At 37.5% G+C, this 20,264-nt stretch overlaps 1 protein-coding gene across 1 annotated transcript in view; it reads left to right on the top strand.

Moving 5' to 3' along the window:
• Positions 1–20,264, top strand: part of CWC27 (CWC27 spliceosome associated cyclophilin) — a 122,550-nt gene that overhangs the window by 101,005 nt on the left and 1,281 nt on the right. Inside the window, exon 13 of the mRNA XM_013301769.3 lies at positions 2,548–2,651. Within this exon, the coding sequence (XP_013157223.2) occupies positions 2,548–2,651 (104 nt within the window). The remainder of the gene's footprint in view (positions 1–2,547; positions 2,652–20,264) is intronic.

Raw genomic sequence — 20,264 nt, 5'->3', positions numbered from 1 at the left:
TGAAGTTTCAATGTGTATTCGAAAGTGCTGTCGGTTTAGTCACTAAAATCTTCCAAAAGGAAAATGCTGCCCGCACAGATGTATATTTGATTACATTTACAAGAGTTTGCATTTCTGTACAGTGCTTTCCTTGGCTCTGCAGCTTGCCATAAGGTAACATGGGAGAGAAGTTTGCATACTTGGCATCTCTCCACACTGGGGTTTTTAACATTTTAAGTTATGTTTTAAAGAAATTACATTCATCCATACCTTTTCGTGTTGTGAACAGAAACAGTTTTTAATTGTACTGGGGAAAAAATAGGCTTTTAAAATATAATGAAAATTATTTTTCAGAATGGATGTATGTAGACTTCAGTATGCAAATATGAGCAAAGTTTGACATAAATATTTGTTTTTTCTAAAATAAGAAAGTTTCAAACTGTTAAATACGTGAAACTGCCTGTGAAGTGGAAAATACCGTTAACTGAAAATCTGTTTACATCCAAATGCATTGGTTTATAAGTGCATGTCAGTTCAACTATGAAGATTTTCATATTCAACTGTTGAAGCTAGAAGAGATTGGAAACTTTAGGCTTAGTAGCTTAAGAGCAGTGGCTGGCAAACCTTTATATGTGTGACCAGCTGATACAGCTCTAAACTACTAAGTTTATGGAAACTTGCATTCAAAAGCCCATTAACTTTGAATCAAAGAGTACTAAAGCTCTGTTGGCAATGTGGATCAAGGGACTTAAAACCACATCTAATTAATTTATAACAGTCCTGTCCTGGACATCATAGGAAAACAAGATGAGATGACAGGGATGTGCCTGCTGTTAAACAGTAATTAATCAAGTTCTTTGTAGTCCATTTCACTTGTGGAGAGCCTCTTGTAGCCTTGTATCCCTTCTACCTGGTCCTACAGCACAATACCATTTTCCATGGTAACTCCATGCAAGAATTAAAGAGGGGGGAAAGGTATGTGTCTCCTTACAAACTAGATATTGGAAGTCCTAACCTTGTAATTCCACAAGAATCAGTTTATAAAGTTACTTGATCCACAGTATGGCATTTAATCACTCACTGCAAAAATGCCTACTAAGATACTTAGAAATTATTTCTGTCTCCAGATCTATTCACAGCACCTCTGGCACCAGAGAAAGATAGACAAGACAAAAGGAATGTGTCTTTGGTTGTTCACAATTCAATGTAAAAATTTCATATGAAAAGGGTTTGTTTCTTGCCTTCTGATGGCCTAGGCAGGGATTTTGTGTCTCAGCTGTTCAAAGTACAGGCTTTGTTTGCAACAGTATGGAATGCTATAGAACTTGAATGTTTTGCAGGTCCAAATTATCTTTGAAGTTTTCCTCACTCCAATCTTAAACAGAAAATGAAAAAAATAAATGCAAAAAATGCTCCAAAACCTGCCTTTGGCAGTGCTAAGATAAGTGTTTGAAAGAATCCAAAAGCCAGGAAACTCCTAAAGTTAAGATTGCTCCCAGAAGGAAATTTGATTCCAGTGAACACTTCTGGTATTTCCTATTTCTGTTTTCTATTCTTGTTTAGTTTTTATTCTTTTAAATTTGAAAAACTTGACCAAACAAAACCAAACAGCCATACAGAGGTGTTTTACAACATAGGCTGCCAACCTATCACCTACAGATCAAATGTAGCCTGCCACGTAAATTCAGTCAAGTGCTTATTCCCTGATGCTTTCCTTTCCAAGAGTATCTCAAATATCAGCAAGAAGTGGGCTGTGCAGATTATTCATATGATCTGCCCTTTTGCTGAAGAGCCCCCTCTCCTATCACAAGGCTTAGGCATACAATTCTTGCATAATCAAAATATCATCCCAGGTGATCAGAAACAAGATCTGTGGTACCTCAGGTGTCACCTGAGATTTAGTGACTTCATTGTAGCCAAAAGACTGGACAATGTCAGCTGGAGAATAAAACAGCAAATATAAATCAGTATGAGCTTAATGTATGCAGTGCAAGAACCTGTATCTGTATAATTACTTAAGGTGGTTCATTGCATTTGAGTCAAAAGCTTTGAATTTTTTTTAGTGTCAGTACAGAATTTAAAAGATCAGCAATGTAAAGTATATAAATATCAATCCAACTGTGTCTTCAAAGCTTGAATGATCTGTAATTTATACAATGGATTGCTTTACAGTAAAAATTGTCAGTAGTCTTTAAAATCACCTATTTTATTCTGTAAGGAGCCACAAGGTTTTATTCCTTAAATATGCATTTTGATTTCACTAGACAGTCAGACAAGTGTGCTTTCACACCTGCAGGACGCCGTCCCTGCTTTCTCTTGCTGCCTCAGCATTGCCTGCTCGCTCTCACTTGTTCTCTTGACGGGCACTCTCAATGCATTCTCGATTTTCTCAGACACACACCCCCCTACTCTAGCTCTCTACAGTGTTTCTTACAAGTTCATATGAAAGATCATTCTTCCATCTCATTGTACTATTTCTCAAAATAATAACAGTTCAAAGATGTTGTATATACATATTGTTGTGTGTAAATATGTATAACATCTCTAAACCCATGTATTTAATTTCAGACACTGGCACTGTTGGACCGATTTAAATCAAAATTAACCCAGGCAATTGAAGAAACTCCTGAAGATGAGGTTTCTGAACCTGAAGTAGATAATGATGAAGGATGGTGAGTTTTTTGGATTTAGATTTCTGTGTTTAGAGCTGGCAAGCCTACCACACTGACAGAGTCTCACTGTTAAGTGTAAATTCACCAAATCTGAAGGCAGCTGCTGCAGCAGGAGTCTGCTAAAATGTACTGGTTCAGCACTCCAGAAAAAAAGGCAGAAGTGTATAAGATGTTCTGCATTGTGTCCTACTAAAGTTCTGTGTTGGGGGTGATAGGTATTTTAGAAATTGATGGATGAGGTTAAGATAGACTCATCTGAACTGTAGGGTCACTCCAAGGAAGCAGGGTAGCATTTGAATTGGTAAAGCACTGCAGAAGTTATGACCCCAACAATTCCCAGTCAAGGAAGCAACTTGTACTGTGTTGTCTCATGTTCATCTTCCATCCTAAGAACAAACCGTAGGTAGGGAAGGGGATGAAAATTGGTATGATTTGAAGTGTGATCCTGAAGTCCTAGGCTGCAAGCTGTTAAAGAGTAATAAAAGTATCTGCATAAAATTGCTAGGGAAAAAGCAAAACAACATTGCAAAAATGTTTTGTAAGGATGGGTCATCTTATTTTACAAGGTGAGCAATATAGCTGGTCTAACGAAATAAGTTGTCTGTGCCTACAACTTTTTCCTGAGTTGTGTGCCTAAGCCATCACAAGTACAGCAACACTACCACTAAAATAGAAACTTAACAAATTTTTTTGTGTTTTAAGACAACGAATATTTCTGTATCCCAGAAAACTTAAAATTATTAAGTGAAGGTATGTCAGATGTATGCTTATGGTCTTCCTAAAGGCTCCTTTCTTGGGAGAGGGAAACCAGTTGGATACCTGCCTGCCCCAAAATCTCCAAACTAGCACCAGAACTAAACCTGAAAATTTTTAATTACAATAAGGAGAAAAACTAAAATATGTAAGCATGTCCAACTGACATCTTTTTAAAATAGAAAATAAATGATGTACCTAAATGTGACTCAAGCATCCTGTATCTGTTTCTACAGGACTTGTACAAAACTGTAAGGTAATCACGTTAATTAAATTGGTTTTCTCACATAAGACAACAGTTGGCACTGGTAGGATATACAGACTGTCTAAATAACTTTGTTATTTTTGCTTTCTACAAATGAGAAAGATGTGCATGCTGAAGTAAGAAAAGACACCGTAAAAAAGGCTGTGAGGAAGTTAAGATGTAAAAAACATTTTTCATTCCATATATTAACTCATATATTTTTTCCATATGTTGATAAATGAAATTCTTCAGCTACCTGTAAGTTACACATCAAGTTACGGTAAGCTATATTATAAAAATGTGTGTTTATATATATATAGGATCAGAATATCTTAAGACTATTTGAAGATACATAGCATAAAAATCACAAAAAACATCATAGGTCGTAAAAGGTAAGCTGAATTGCAAAATCTGAGACCAGCTGTGTTGATGAGACTAAAATTTTAGATCACTCTTAAATAACTTCCTTTCCTGCTTGTGTCATATACATAATGAACCATTGCATATGTTTTAATTTAATAAGATAAAACTACACAGAATCTGCAACTTTACGTTCACACCTTCTTGCTTTTCACTGAATTGAGCTGAGACCTGACAAGGGAGATTCTAGGATTTGTAGAAAACTTCAGATACATGTACTAGCAGAAAGAATAACTCCAGTAGTATAGCACTTGTGGAAATCTTACAGTTTATAAAGCAACATTTTTACATAAGTATTGTGTAATGAGTGCATTTGTTTTTTCAGTGTTTCTTTGTGGGCATTAGTGTAGTCTGCTTTCATCTTGACATATCTTGGCATTTCCATCTGGAAATGCACTTAAGTGTTACTAAGTTGGGTATTAAAAATCCTGTGATTCTTTCAAAATGGTAGCAATTCAAACATCTTGCTTTTCATTTTATTGATTAAACTCTTTATTTAAAATTATTTTATTGTTTTCAAAGAACTCAGAATTTCTCACAGCTATAATCTAACCAAGCCCTCTATGTCTCTCCTGTCCTCTCCTCTCCTCTACTTTTTTCTTTTCCTTTAATCTGTCTGCTCTTCTCTCTCTCTCTGCTCTTCTCTCTCTCTCTGCTCTTCTCTCTCTCTCTGCTCTTCTCTCTCTCTCTGCTCTTCTCTCTCTCTCTGCTCTTCTCTCTCTCTCTGCTCTTCTCTCTCTCTGCTCTTCTCTCTCTCTGCTCTTCTCTCTCTCTGCTCTTCTCTCTCTCTGCTCTTCTCTCTCTCTCTGCTCTTCTCTCTCTCTCTGCTCTTCTCTCTCTGCTCTTCTCTCTCTCTCTGCTCTTCTCTCTCTCTGCTCTTCTCTCTCTCTCTGCTCTTCTCTCTCTCTCTGCTCTTCTCTCTCTCTCTGCTCTTCTCTCTCTCTCTGCTCTTCTCTCTCTCTCTGCTCTTCTCTCTCTCTCTGCTCTTCTCTCTCTCTGCTCTTCTCTCTCCCTCTGCTCTTCTCTCTCCCTCTGCTCTTCTCTCTCCCTCTGCTCTTCTCTCTCCCTCTGCTCTTCTCTCTCCCTCTGCTCTTCTCTCTCCCTCTGCTCTTCTCTCTCCCTCTGCTCTTCTCTCTCCCTCTGCTCTTTTCTCTCCCTCTGCTCTTTTCTCTCCCTCTGCTCTTTTCTCTCCCTCTGCTCTTTTCTCTCCCTCTGCTCTTTTCTCTCCCTCTGCTCTTCGCTCTCCCTCTGCTCTTCGCTCTCCCTCTGCTCTTCGCTCTCCCTCTGCTCTTCGCTCTCCCTCTGCTCTTCGCTCTCCCTCTGCTCTTCGCTCTCCCTCTGCTCTTCGCTCTCCCTCTGCACTTCGCTCTCCCTCTGCTCTTCGCTCTCGCTCTCTGCTCTTCGCTCTCGCTCTCTGCTCTTCGCTCTCGCTCTCTGCTCTTCGCTCTCGCTCTCTGCTCTTCGCTCTCTGCTCTTCGCTCTCTGCTCTTCGCTCTCTGCTCTTCGCTCTCTGCTCTTCGCTCTCTGCTCTTCGCTCTCTGCTCTCGCTCTCTGCTCTCGCTCTCTGCTCTCGCTCTCTGCTCTCGCTCTCTGCTCTCGCTCTCTGCTCTCGCTCTCTGCTCTCGCTCTCTGCTCTCGCTCTCTGCTCTCGCTCTCTCTCTTGTCTTCTCTCTCTCTCTCTCTCTGGTCTTCTCTCTCTCTCTCTCTCTGGTCTTCTCTCTCTCTCTCTCTCTGGTCTTCTCTCTCTCTCTCTCTCTGGTCTTCTCTCTCTCTCTCTGGTCTTCTCTCTCTCTCTCTGGTCTTCTCTCTCTGCTCTTTATTTGTTTGTTTGTTTATCATACCTCAGAAGAACAGATTATGAAATTTTAAAATAGAAATTCAGGTTATTTTTCTGACATGTAAGTTTTCTTTCTACATTTAATGTTACTTCAATTATCTGGAAATATTGCCTTGCTTTCTTTGCTTATATTCTTTGGCTATTCTAACAGGTAGATCAGAACACAAGCGTCTTGGCTGTGAATTAGTGGTTTTGAAACAACAGAGAAAATAATTTCCTAAATCACTCCCCTTTCACAGTAACTGTTGTTACTAACTTGCTATTTCTTTAAGTTTTCTCTTGTCACCATCTTATGGGCTGCTTCTTCAGACCATATAGCCTTGTTTTATTATGTCCTTTCCTATCTCAGTCTCTGTAATGATGATAACATATAGCATAATTTTTGAGGTCCCTTGATTTCACTCTGCTTTGAGATTCTTCTGAGCTACCATTGTGCTTCTAAGTTCTCCAAGAATTACAGAATAGACTATTTCAAGTGGAAGGGACTGCAACAATCATCTGGCCCAACTGCCTGGCCACTTCAGGGCTGACTAAGTCAATGCATGTTAATAGCGGCATTGTCCAAATGCCTCTTAAACACTGACAGGCTTGAGGCATCAATCACCTCTCTAGGAAGCCTGTTCCAGGGTTTGACCACCCTCTTGGTAAAGAAATGCTTCCCAATGACCAGCCTAAACCTCCCATGTCCAGCCTGAACCTCCCTTATGCAGCCTTTCCATGAACCTGAAAGACTGTTCTTCATATCTGATATTTTTCTTGTCACAGTAATATAACCAGTCTTTTAAAGACTGTATTACACAGTCCGATCAGTGTTCCCTTTCTGAGTAACTACTGACACATAGTTGGCAATAATCTGTAAGTAATACTGAACGAAGAAGGGTGCTGTAATTTCAGACTATTAAGTTGTATTTTTCTTCAGAAAATAATATTGCATTCAGAATTACACTAAAACAAAGACTTAGAATAATATGAAACTACGTAATAGACCAATAATTAACTTATTATTAATTTTGTAGTGCAGTTAATGACACGTTAACTTTACAAACAGATGAGACATCTCTTCAAAGAATTTACTTCGAAGCTAAGTAAATTGTAGAATGAACATGTTGCATAAATTTGCTATGAACACATGAAGCATCAACAAAGGAATTAAGTCTTCTAAAAACTATTAATGATTGTTAGAATTGCTTGGAGTGGTAAATATATTTTGGGCTAAGTGTTTACATTTTCAGTGTCCTTGCTGTGTTGGAATATTTGGGATAATTATAGTGACTTTACAGTTTAATATTCTTTCTTAATTCTAAACTACTCCTCAAAAGACAATACTTCTACTTTATTTGACTTCTATTAAATATAATTAGCATGTGACATATGCATATATGATATGCACAAATTCTGTGATTTTTTGTAGGTTATGGTTGCTGTTTTTATGGGAAGTGAAAGCCTGCCAGTATGCTTTGCTCTACTGTCAGGTTGTGTTATCTGAGGTGAAATGATTGCCTCTAAGACATTTTTATGTGTCTGCATGAGTGGCCACACATTGAGGTATAATTTTCATTTTCTGTCAAGATAAAAACCATTACCAATTTGTTATGTTTTCTTTTATTTGGCAAACTTCTCTGCATATTTGGCTGAGCTGCTGTGTTGGCATGCTGCATAGCAGACATTTGGGCATTTTTCAGCAGCGTTCTACTTTTTATGCAAGAAAAAAAGAAGAAATATGACTCTATTGTAAACACTGTATATGGTGTTTGATAATTATTACCAGATTTTACTGTCTAAAAAAGCATCTGAGGAAGTGTTGTGAAGAGAACTGAAGAGAAATGCATAATACAAAGGTTTAACATGAAATACAGAATCTTTGCTGAGACGTTTCTATTGCGAACAGTACTGCTATGTAAGAACAATTACATACATCTGTCTGCAGCAATCAAAATCCAGTTTCCCCTACAGAATTCAAAAGTATCAAAATAAATATGGTTGATACTGGCAGAAAGGGTATTCATAGCAATAAAAATGTCTGCAAACAAGTAGAAACACACATTTTTACAGCATCTGAGTACCCCAGGAAGGACATGCCTGATGCTAGTTCTTCTAGGCACAACCATTATTGTCCCTGTGGTTCCATGTTGAAAACTATTGCTTATACTTTTAATGATTTGTGAGATATCTTCAGTACTATTGGATCATGAGTTTTTCTTTATTAACTTACAGTCCAAATGAGTCAGGTGCATGGCTTCATTCTTCTCTTTCACAAAGGCTGTACAGCATGCAGCAGAGGTAGGTAGAGATGATCTGGAAGAACTGGACTTAAAGTCTTACCCAGGAAGACACGGTGGCAGTAAGGTGTCATCTGCTTAGAGACTAATAGTATGAAAACCAAATATGTCACAGCAGAAGACCCAGCTGGAATAATTTATCTACTTGGTACTCACCATCTGGTTTAGCGGATAAGCCTGAATTTGAAAGTGAAAACACTGCACAAGGCTACATTTTATACAGAACACTGCAGCCTTCTCATCTTCTTCAGCACTTGGACTGCTGTACACATATAGTTGCATGCCTGTGACATGTAGTCAGGTTGTCGTTCCGCTTCAAGGCTCTGATTATAGTATCAAATAGTTACAGCTATAGTAAACCCCAGATTTCAGACCAGAAAGTGTTACGGCATTTGCAGATGATAAAACTGGTGATGCAGATCCCATGAATACGACAAAAAATGTTTTGCTTAAAGATAATCCATCTGTGGGAGAAAAAAATCTGATGCAATCAAACGTATTCAAAGTTTGATTGCTTTAGTTAATCTATGCAATATATTCCTCTTCAAATAGGATAGGAGTGATACTTAGTACTCTGAAACACCCTCCCATCAAGTAATTCTGGGAGTTCTGAGTGGTTCATCTCTTCCAAAGCATGAAATCGGAGACTAGATACAACACTCGGCTAAGTCTTTGGCAGTGTTGAGTGCAAGGATTACTTTATTTGTCATTGTTTCTTTCATGCCTGGTTTCCAATCCCTTCCAAGCTACATATCTTGTCCTACTGAATGGTTGCCTAACCTATTTGTGTCTGTACACATGCTGTTGATGGCTCTTACTGAAATTCAGCCATTGCACTTTCTGAATTTTATCCTGTTTTTATATACAACTCCCGTTTACCAAAGGCACGTAAATTCTAAATTTTCCAATAAACTTTCAAAACAGTTCTTCACAAAACTTCATATTATATATACTGTCTGTAATTATATTCTTCCCCAGTAAAGTTGTAAGTGGAAGTGAACTAACCAACCCTACCACATGAATCTTTTTACTATGGCTATCTAGTCCTAAAAATAGGGCTTTCCAGCTGAATTTTTACTAGCCTTACCTACTTAAGAAATGTAAGAAATACATATCTATGCTTTTCCAGATGGAATACTGGTCTTTGTGGAAGGAACGGATTCTTTGCCATAAAAATTCACCTGTCATATCCTTAACCAAAATTCTGGACTGTCTTCTGCTCCTCTCTGATCTTTGAAAACAGGCAGAGGCTTCCCTGAAATTGCTAGATTTATTGATATACTGAAGTATTGCTAGTCCTATGAGAAATTTTACAATCCTAACAATTTTTTGAAGTGATGGAATTTTCTGCAGAAAAGAGCCCACCATTTTCGTTCTTTAAAGCTCACCTGGTTGCCAAGTCAACTTACGGTATTTCTGTGAAGGGTCGCCATTGTTTGTGCATTCTCACAGATAAAATGCGCCGGAAGGTTTACAAACCAGCTCCAGTACCACTCCTGGATTTAAAGCTTGTCATGATCGAGTAACCCAAATCTCGAAAGGAGCAGCCCTCCATACATCTAAGAAAACAAATACAATGCACACTAAACCAGTTGAGTTTACAGTACCGTACAAAACCTGGAAGACACGTAGGCTAGCAAATAATGGTGATTCTTTTTTTTCATAGATTGATTGAAAAGATACTCCCATCCATTCACTTCTAAACAAACTAAGTCCTTAGTTGAAGTACATAATATCTAATAGGCAGCAAATAATAGAAGAGCACCAGAAGGTATTGGTATATGAACATTGTATTGAGGCAGTATTCTCTTCTTACTTGAAAACTGTTTCTATGGTGGTAATCTAAGTCCTGATAAGTATGGTTTTACATTATTGTACTTCTTCAGTTTGGATTTTATGGAGATGCCCCATTCATCCTGCAGGACCTTCAATTAGAAACTGGAATATTAACATGTGAAAGCCATTCCTTAACTATTGTTGCCACTAGGGAAGCAGCCAAAGTTTGTATCCTCATCAGTAGAGGGGTTTGGTCTATTATTAATCCCATCAATTCACAAGTCAAGGCTGCAAGTAGATCTCCAGTTGATTTTAGGGTTTGTGTTACAGTAGAGCCCAGTAATATTTTCTTCATTCTGCACCTGGCTAGAAGTTTAGGATTTCTTCTTCTGGATTCAGATCTCATTACTGGCCTCTATCTGCTCTACAGCTATTTAGAACTTGACTGTGACTGCCAGCATGCTTCATTTAATTAATAGCATGTGATGCCAGTGCTTCAGATCTGAACCAGTGCCACGCTTCATGGGTGAAATGTGAGGTGTTGGATGTGAACAACAAAGCTTCTTAATCTTTAAAAGAGATGGACTTTTTCCTTCCCCATGAATGCTGTCGTAGCTGTAACTAAATGACAGTGTAAATGAGACAGTCACTTTATTTTTGGGAGGATGTCTAGTCTTTGAAACTTACTCTTTCTTTTTATATGAAATAACATAAATCCATTCAGCTTTGAGACAGACTGTGGGACAAGAAAGAATGAGTAAAATGGGAGTTTGGAATGAAGTGGTGGTTTTTCACATAGGTTTTCAGTTTAAAATTCTTATGGTTAGTTACCTTTGTTGAGACTGAGCTATTCTAAATGTTGGTTAATTTAAGGGATAGGAAAAATAGGCATTTTTTACAATCAAAGTAAGTTATAAATCAATGCCTGAAAATACTTTTCAACTTCCAGTCAAAAGGTTGTTGTGAAAATTATGTGAAATTCTTCCATCTCAAACAAAAAGGCTTTTCAGATCTTGCTTAATAGATTGTTTCATGTGCATGTTGTGTAATTACATGTTGGCATGACTATTGTCACCTTAGTTATTTATGACAAACCTCATTTAAGATAGGGAAGATTAAAAACAAATCAAGTGGAAATTTAATGGCACTGTTCACTTAATTAGACTGTTTAAAATCTTGTGGCTCTCAGAAGGCTTTTAAAGATACCTTCTTTCTGGTCACAAAATACTGTTTTGATTTGTGCAGTGCAAATGTTTGCATGGATCCGATCACCTGATTATAGCAAAAAATAAAGAGAATGGGTGTGCTTTTATTAATTTATTGCTTCAGTGGTCAAAAACCACTGAAATTCAGTACTAACCATTTAAAGTGCAACCTGGTTTGTATATGTCAAATTCTGTAATCTGTTCCCAGTTCTGAATTTTGCAAAACTGCCACTGAGGCCACTTAAACATGACAACATCGGGTGCTAATGCTAAGCCCTTGCTGTCATGACATTAATTGCAATTAAACTGTATAACTTTTTACACACTTTGTAGAGACAGTTATATTTTACTCCAGAAGAAACAAAAAATAAAACTGTAAAATATTCAGTTAAGTTACTCTCTATCCAGCATCAATAGTTATGTCCTTTATCTTCTTTAAAAGTGCAAGGAAAACTTCTCTCAGAATATTTAGCATTGGTTTTAGTGAGAAATCTGGTGCAGTTAGAAGTGGCAACACACACTATTTATTTTTTTTTATATATTTTCCCAGCAAAAGACTTTGTGGCTGAGAGATACTTGGGTTTAGAACAAGGTATCAAGGCACCACCTTTCCAGTGTGTGTTGTAGAGAGTAGGTTAAAGTTGGTTTGGGTTTGTTTTGTTATTTTTTTTTTAATTGAAATAGCAGTTTCTGGATCAGGTAAATGTTGACGTTAGCCAGACTTGTTATATTGCAAGATTTCATTTATAGTAAGAACTAAATCATGGTACACACTTAGTATCTACTCCATGTAAATTTGATAATGTCTTCCACATTTTATTTCCAGGATTTCCTATTTGATACAGTATCTACTATTAAACTTTGCATAGTGAAATTCTTCTGGACAAACGCCTAAAAATATTCGTTATATTTCTTTCATAATCCTACCTTTATAAATGTTTCCTAAAATACAGTCTCTTTCATTCCTATAATACCTCAGACTGAGGACTGTGAAATATGGCTTCCTCAAGATTAGCACTGGTCTCTGCAGGTTCAGTACAGAAGCTTAACTGTGACACTCAGAAGCACACTGAGCTCCTGAAAACTAAGCAGCAGTCTTTTTCACATGCTTATGCTAGCTTGGGGAATGAAAGAAAAAGTGCTGCTGTAATTTATGCCAGTGAGACACAAAGAAAGATTAAAGCCACTTTTGCTCCCCTCCTCCCATTCAGACTTGAGCCAATCTTGCTCCACTAGTCTGGAAAAACTGGCTTTATATTAGGTCTCTCCTGCTAAGGCCATTGATTTACTCAACTACGTTTTTAAAAAAGTTGACAAAATACTTACTTGATTGTTACAAAGGATAAATGAATGCCAGAGTTCTATATTAGAAACACATTGGAAAGAGAGGTTTCTTTTCTCTTTGGCAAAAATTAAGTGTTTGTTTGGGTTTTAATATTGCCACTAACATTTAACAGAAGAAAGAAAAAACCCCAAACTCCTGCTGTAATTTTTTTTTCTCCAATTGTATCTCCACCTTCACTTGTCTACTGCTAGAACGTGGTCAGACCTTGATATGTAAATGCTAGCACTGATTCAATCAGTAATTTTGTATTAAGGAATTGTTCTTCTGCTGAAATTGTATATTATTGTTGTATATATTTATTGCTTCTAGCTGTTTAGCATGCCTGAGAAACTCGGGATTTGGGGTGGGGTTTTTTGTTTGTTTAGTTTTTGTCAGTTCTTCCATGTCTTGAGTTTATTTGGACTGGGCATCTGGACCTGGAATCAACTACTGTTTGACTTAAATTCAGAGATAATCCATGCTTTGCTCAAGGGATATCTAGTGTTACATTTACTGTCTGGAAATCTTAAATTTTATTTATTGCCAGAAAATATAGTGAAGAATGAAGAAATAATTTTCTAAATCTTTAATAGCCTAGCTTAAGCTTTCTGCATATTTACACACCTTTTCAAGCACCCCAACTTCATCTCATTCAGTAACATGTTTAAACAGTAAGGATTTGGACATAATATGGGGAGAGGGAGGGACAAAAGAGAAAGGAGGATATCCAGAGAATGTTGAATGTTATGAACATCTGGGTATTTTTGTGCTAGAAATGCTCTCCTCTCTTTCCCCTCACTCCAACTTTGTGCTCTGGTGATACAGTACTGCCTGACTTTGTGTTAATTTGGGGAGGCAGTTTGCTGACTTTTAGAGTATCAGGTATTGTACAAGCTGTTGCCAGAGACAGGATGCTAGACTGGATGGATCATTGGTCTATTCCGGTATGGCGATTCCCTTGTCCTTATAGTAAATGCTGTGTAAAATTTTTCTACGTTGGTACACTGTCTGGAACAACATCTGGAATTTGCGTTACAGTCTTCCACACCAATCTACTCTACCAGGAGCAGTTGCCTATTTAAAGCGTGCAGTTTCTTTCATCAAACTACTTAACATTTTTGTGAAGGGGACAAGGATATAGTGTGACTAAACTATATTTGAACTGGTACTGAACACATGTGATATAAAAATAGGATAACTGAACTTTTAATAGAAATACATTTATTACTTAGAATTGTAAGTCATCATGGGTTTACATATTTTTAATTCTGATCCTATGAGAGCTAATCACATTTTCCCCTAGTGCTTTGATTATTTTTTGAATTCTGTGAACTTTTCTGTAGATGATTTTCCCTTTCTCTTAGAAAGTTACTTGCAACTAAATCTTCTTTCAAGAGAAAAAAATGCTCAGTACTATCTTGAACAATGGAAGAATATGCTGTTACATTAGTTGTCACCACGAATAGTTTACTTTGTTGTTAGCTTTGCAAAAACTGAAGTATCTTTTGGCTTTTTTTAACCTGCATATCCCATACTTAGTGAGACTATGAGTTCCTTATTATTTTTCCAGTGAATATTTTGTGTGTAGTGTGGGGTAAAACTGAGCGTGTAGCATTCAAATAGAGTATCTAAATATTATTATGTTAGATATATCTGGAAGAGTTCCATTCTGATCTTTTTATGCTGAGGCTTTCACAAAGAGAAGATACCAACAATTCAGTCCTGGCCCTGTGGAGGACCCACAATTTTCTGGTTATTCTGAAGAGGTTAAACCAATTTCTTCATCCTCCACTACTTGTAATACAATTTCAAAGAGCTAGTAAAAATTAACAGAAGTGTACAGTCTGACTTTGTATAATATCTGTATCGGGTTTGCTTGCTTGGAATTGGGAAGATACTTGCTCTGTGTAAGAGCAGCAATAATATATTACCGTCATTGTTAACATCCAAATGCTGAAATACTGTAGGCTAATAGTACTCCATTCATCCAAAGCTAGAAAATACCACTTTTAGGTCTTGCAGAAACAAAATTAACCTCAGGAGAGTACTTGGGTGTTGGGGTATTTATAGCAATAGTGAAATCTTAAATTTCAGTTTAACATCTATGTTCTGTACCATATTCAATAATATAGATTGAAGCAGTGTTGTTTTGATGTAGAATTAAATACTTAACCTGTTAAACTGACTATGATATGGCAAATATCTGTATTTATAACCATTTTCTTGATACTCTTCTAAGCATTTTTTTTGTAATAGAAACTTCTGTGGAATAACTAAATCATTTGAATTTGGCTAGACCTGCATAGCAAATCTTATCTCTCTTTTTAAATAGCAAGTCAAGTTTGAAAAATACAGGGTTTTATGAAAGTACAAAATATGGAGGGACAATTGGTCTGATCATTAGGAAAGGAGATGGGGAAGGAAAAGCAAAGAAATATGGAATGGTGGAAACAAGCAGTGAAACAAGGAAGAGTGAAATCTCTTAGCGGTAACAATTACAGTAGAAACCTATGACCACAGGTTATTACTAGGAGGCAGTGGGTGGCAGTCTCTTCTCCCAAGAAACAAGTGATAGGACAAGAGGAAATGACCTCAAGTTGTGCCAGGGAGGTTTAGACTGGATATTAGGAAAAAATCCTTTACTGGGAGTGTCATCAAGCACTGGAACAGGCTGCGCAGGGAAGTGGCTGAGGCACTATCCCTGGAGGTGTTTAAAAGATGTGTAGCTGTGGCGCTTAGGAATATGGTTTAGTGGTGGACTTGGCAGTGTTAGGTTTACAGCTGGACTTGATCTTAAAGGTCCTTTCCAACCTAAACGATTTTGTGATTCCATGATTATAAGCTTGTTTAAAGTGAAATCAAACCCAGTTTGGCAAACTAGGCTCAAACAGGAACAGTGTGTGACACAGTGGAAGGCTTAAATACCAAATGCTACAGAAGGGTATGGGCTTTCATGAGTAGTTTAGCACAGCTCCAGTACTAGGAGGTAATGAGACAAAACATACTCAAGGAGGCATGTTATCTGTACACATCTTTTATTGTGGTAGCAGTGGCTGTGTGAAATAGTGAGAATTGAAGAGATGAATCCAGGGTGAGACTGTCTATAGCAGTTACTTACGCTATCAACTCTCATTACTGCAAGAATCGGAACGTACTTAAGTACTTGCGGAAAAAGTTACGTTCCTTTTCATGATCTGTAGTAGAGGAAAAACTTGGATTACAGGACTCCTTTGCGGGAAAGGAGGGATGATGGGTTATCTCTTAGATGAAAGCAAAAACAAAGCTGGATATTGAGATGGGGCAGACAGAAACCAGGGGACGTGCCCGCAAGAGTCATGTTACCCAGAGCACTGAGTGATGGTTGCAGATTTCATTAGAGACGTAAACATATTTCCTCTCTCCTGCTGCACTGTGTTTACAAAACTATTTGTAAAGCACTTGGACACTTGTGCAAGGAATGGTGACAGGAACCTGAGCCAAGAAGCTTGTTTTGGTTGTAGCATCTCAAGTCTGAAAAAAGGTGAAAACAAGATTGGATGTTATTAATGTATTTCATCCTTCAAGATTGCCATTCTTTTATGGTTTTTACATTCTTTTTGTCTTGTTCATGCTCTTGTTCTCTTGATACAAAACGTTCTATTCTCAGTTGTCATTTGACATTTGTCCTCAATTCATTTACATTTTGGTCAGTCTCTTTTTCTCATTCTTGTCTTTTTTTTTTTCCAGTTTTTACCTTCCTCATTTTATCTTTCTTTCTGATCTGTTTACTATCTCTCAGTGTTTCTCAACTGTCTCTCCTCTTCCAATGCCACCCGCTAATCTGCTGGAAGTGAAAAGAGTGCCAGAGAGTTCATTCTTCCAGAACAGCCAAATTTTTTTTTCCTTGGAACAGAGATCTCATTTGCTTTGTTCTGTGGATTCACTCATCTGTAATTTCATCTGTTCACATGAGCTACATTTCTATCCACTGCCTACATATCATGAGGGTGGTGGGAGGACAGTGGTGTAATGTTTCCTACATTAATGCTTATGTAGTTTAACATACACATTTACAGTATTTGGAGGAAAATTTTGGTGGCAAATAGAATGTAATCTAAGGAAAGCACTAGTGCTCCACTACCTCTTACTATTGTTTTTTTAAGTATATGGTGCCTTGGTGATAATTGAGAAAAATAGGTGGCATCGTACTTGCAAGCAATGTTGAGGTCAGAAACAAATGGTAATACTAGCAGTTACAGTCCATACTGGTGTCTCTTTTCTAGACAGGCTGTACAATGCAAGAAGCAGCACTGAATTTCCTACACAGGCACTCCTGCTTTGTTCATTTTAAGCATCCTGATGGAGAGAACCAGTAACTTCCATAAAACTTAGCAACAATTTGAAAAATTATGTTATTATAAATTTTATAGCAATGTGATTAGTTGCTTACTTAATTTAATCTGCATTTAGAAACAGCATGTAATTTTTACCTATGTTCTGAGTACCAGTTTAGCTACGCTGTAACTAGTGCATTTTTAGTAACATACAGTTCTGCATCTAAAAAGTGAAAAGCTGTTTATTACTTGTTCTTGATGCCTGCTGATTGCAGAAGCAAAGGGTATATGACCAGCTGCCATGTTTTATACAGGCACCTCCAAATGAATCATGGCTAAAACTGCTTAAGAAGTTACTGCCTCTTAACCAAAAGCTACTACCCCCACAACAGACTTGACAGAACATAACTTTTGTCCACACCTGACAATGATTTACTGCAAAGCTCAGCTGTTTAAAATGCTGACATAGGTGAGTGTGAGGTAATGTCCCAGGCTCTCTGCTGAAGTGGTGGAGACACCAGAGGGCATGGTGTGTAGAGTCACTTGTGCAAGGTTAAATGGACAGCAAGTGAGCAGGTAGCAAGCAAACAGCTGTGTCAGTTTGGTAAGCCAGTGTGGAATTAAGCAATGCAGCTTTGTACTTTCATTTGGTTAGTATAAAAATCACTGACCTGGAAACCTGAGCTTCATCAGTAGTGCAAAAGCATAGCGCTTCCTTGCTGTTGCTGAGATTCAAAATTATTCAGTTACTGACTGCCAATTCAGTTTCTCCTGAAGGGCGGCTCTGGAAAGGCCAGAGCTGTTGTGATACCAGACTTGTGTTTATGCTGCATTTAACGTGACTGACACCTAACAGCCAGCAGCTGGTGTATGGTTCAGATCCACTGCATGGCTCATGCATCTCAAAATCAGAGGGATTACTCTATGTTGTGTCTTTGCTTACAAGTATCATCTCACTAGAGCAGTTCAAAAGAACATGACCAGTCTCCTTAATAAACTGCTTGAGTCTACCTGGAGAGCAATGTGTAGGTGGATTCATTCTGTGATGCACAGCTGGCAAATGCGGTGTTGCCTGTACTAGACTATTGAACACGCAGCTTAATTGTGTTGTAATACTTGAATGCTTTCTGGTGTGCTGAAGTTTCTCTTTCAGCTTCAGTTGCATTGTCTCACTTGTTACCTCCTAGAAAGTAATCAAACTGATCGCCATGGTAATGTATGAGTCACCATAGCCTATGGACATATAGGAGCTATTCTGCTGGTAACTGTGAAGGAACAGTCTCATTTACTGACTTGCAAAAAATCATTATCTGAGAATATCACTAGGCCAGGGGAGTATCCATGTACCTTTGAAATCTGTGCTGTCTCTGAAAACAGTCTTAAATGGATTCAGATATTTCAGTCTTAATGTTTGAAGACATTTCATTTGCAGAATACAGAAGAGAGCCAAGTAAGGAATGTCCTTTAATAGCACTGAAGGAAAGAAGTGCAGTACAGCAGAACTGCTGCTCCCCCAGTCCATGGAATAGGACAACAGTTGAAGTGTAGGATGCTCTCATCTGGCTGGGGTGCAAATCAACCCTCTCCAGAAGTAAACCCATGCTTATTTTGGTTTGCAGCAGTATCTTGAGAAAAGAGGTTAAGAAACTAATTTTGTGGTTACTTCTAGAGAAAGTCAACAATTTGCACACGTAGATATTTTAAACACAGAATCATCAGTTTTGGCAAGCTATTTTATTACAACTGGTTTTGAGCAAAAACAACCCTAAGGCGCAAAACTTCTTTTTTTCTTCCGAGTTTTGCATAGGAGAACTGACAACCTTTCATACTTCAAATTTTGAAGAAAAAATGTGTTTTAAAGTTATATGTCTCACTCATTTAAAATTAACTGTCAACAAGCAGTGATAAGCACAGGTTGGTAGGTTCCTGCAAACCAGAGATCACTTTTGCACCGTGATGCAGAAGCATGACTGGGCAGCCAGCTCCCCAGTGAACCCAGGAGCATGCAGAAAGGAAGAGAGCTATAAAGCAAACAAGGAAAAGTCTCATGCAACCTGTATTTGTGGACTTGCAGCCCTAGCTCCACGCTTGGAAAATTAAGGAAGTCAAACTGTTGTTGGAGGACCCTGAGTAAGATAATTGTAAATTCCAATAATTTATATAGAAATAATTATTAAATACTTCCTCTGCTCCTTAAAAAAGGGAACAGTTTGAATTGGTTTCGGAAAATACTATTAAGTATGATTTACCATTTAAATACATGCAAAGCAGGTCTACCTGTGAAGATGTTTGACTTGTGAAAAATAAGCTTAAGTTCACATCAGGAAAATATTTTTTAAAGCCTCCACCAGTCTGTGTTTATTTTGCTTTATCTGTGAGATGCTGCATCTGAAATTGATTCTGGGAATATCAAAAAGTTTCTTAATATTGTTTATTTTTAATCACAGCTGGGAACACCTCATTGGAAAGTTATGAGTAGGAGTCAGAGACTACGACTTCTTTCAGCTTCTGGGGAGAAGTAAACATTGCTTAGTCTGAATCTACTGCATCTAATTTGCAAACTACCTGTGATGTGCAGTGTGACCTGACCCAAGAATTAGAGATGTATTTATTTTTAATTCCTGTTATTTGTATCCTGCAAGTGTGCTGTGGCACACTTTGAAAACCTGAGTTGATGAAATGGCTAAGTGCGACTACACTTCTATGTACATTCATATAACACAGTCTAAAACCACTCACCATCTCTTTAGGACTGTATTTTAGTTCATACTAGGATAATGTGATTTGGTATGTGTTCTTAAAAAAAAAATATTTAAATGCTCATCTTCAATAAATCGAGAAGAATATGACAAATGCAGAAAGCACGTTAACTAAAATAAATTACTTCAGTCCCTCCACTGTGAGACAATGTTTTTCTAATTAAACTACAAATATGCAATCATGAGTCACTCTGATGGTACATTATGTTATTCTGAATTGTAGATATGACTAGAAAAATAAGTTTTGGTGTTTGTAGTACATATAGGGTTATAAACTACTGAAGGTTTTACACACTAGAAACAACTGAAGTATTTCCATAGGACCGGGTAATATGCAGGCATGCTGACAATGCTTTACAATAAGAGATCTATGAAACCCACACGTCAAGAATCAATTGCAATGAAAAGTCTCAAATTTTGGTTTTAGGATTTTTCTAAAGCATTCAAACGGATCCCATACAATCTATAGCTTTGAGTTTTGTCAGGTAATAGTACTATGTTGTAATCTACAGTAACTGACCTGGTTCTCCCTCCCTCCCTTTCTTTACGTATGAAGATTTGCACTAGGGCTCATTGAAAAACCTAATATGGGATCTCTTACATGTTGCAAGGGACTGATAAGGCAGATATTCACTGGCCACAAAACTTTAGTTCTGAATATCATAATTACAGATCATAACTTTCTGTTCTTTCACTGAGTTTG

The sequence above is a fragment of the Falco peregrinus genome, chromosome Z (assembly GCF_023634155.1).
Source record: "Falco peregrinus isolate bFalPer1 chromosome Z, bFalPer1.pri, whole genome shotgun sequence".
NCBI lineage: Eukaryota > Metazoa > Chordata > Aves > Falconiformes > Falconidae > Falco > Falco peregrinus.
The sequence above is the reverse complement of the archived record's forward strand: the minus strand, read 5'-3'. Positions and strand labels throughout refer to the sequence as shown.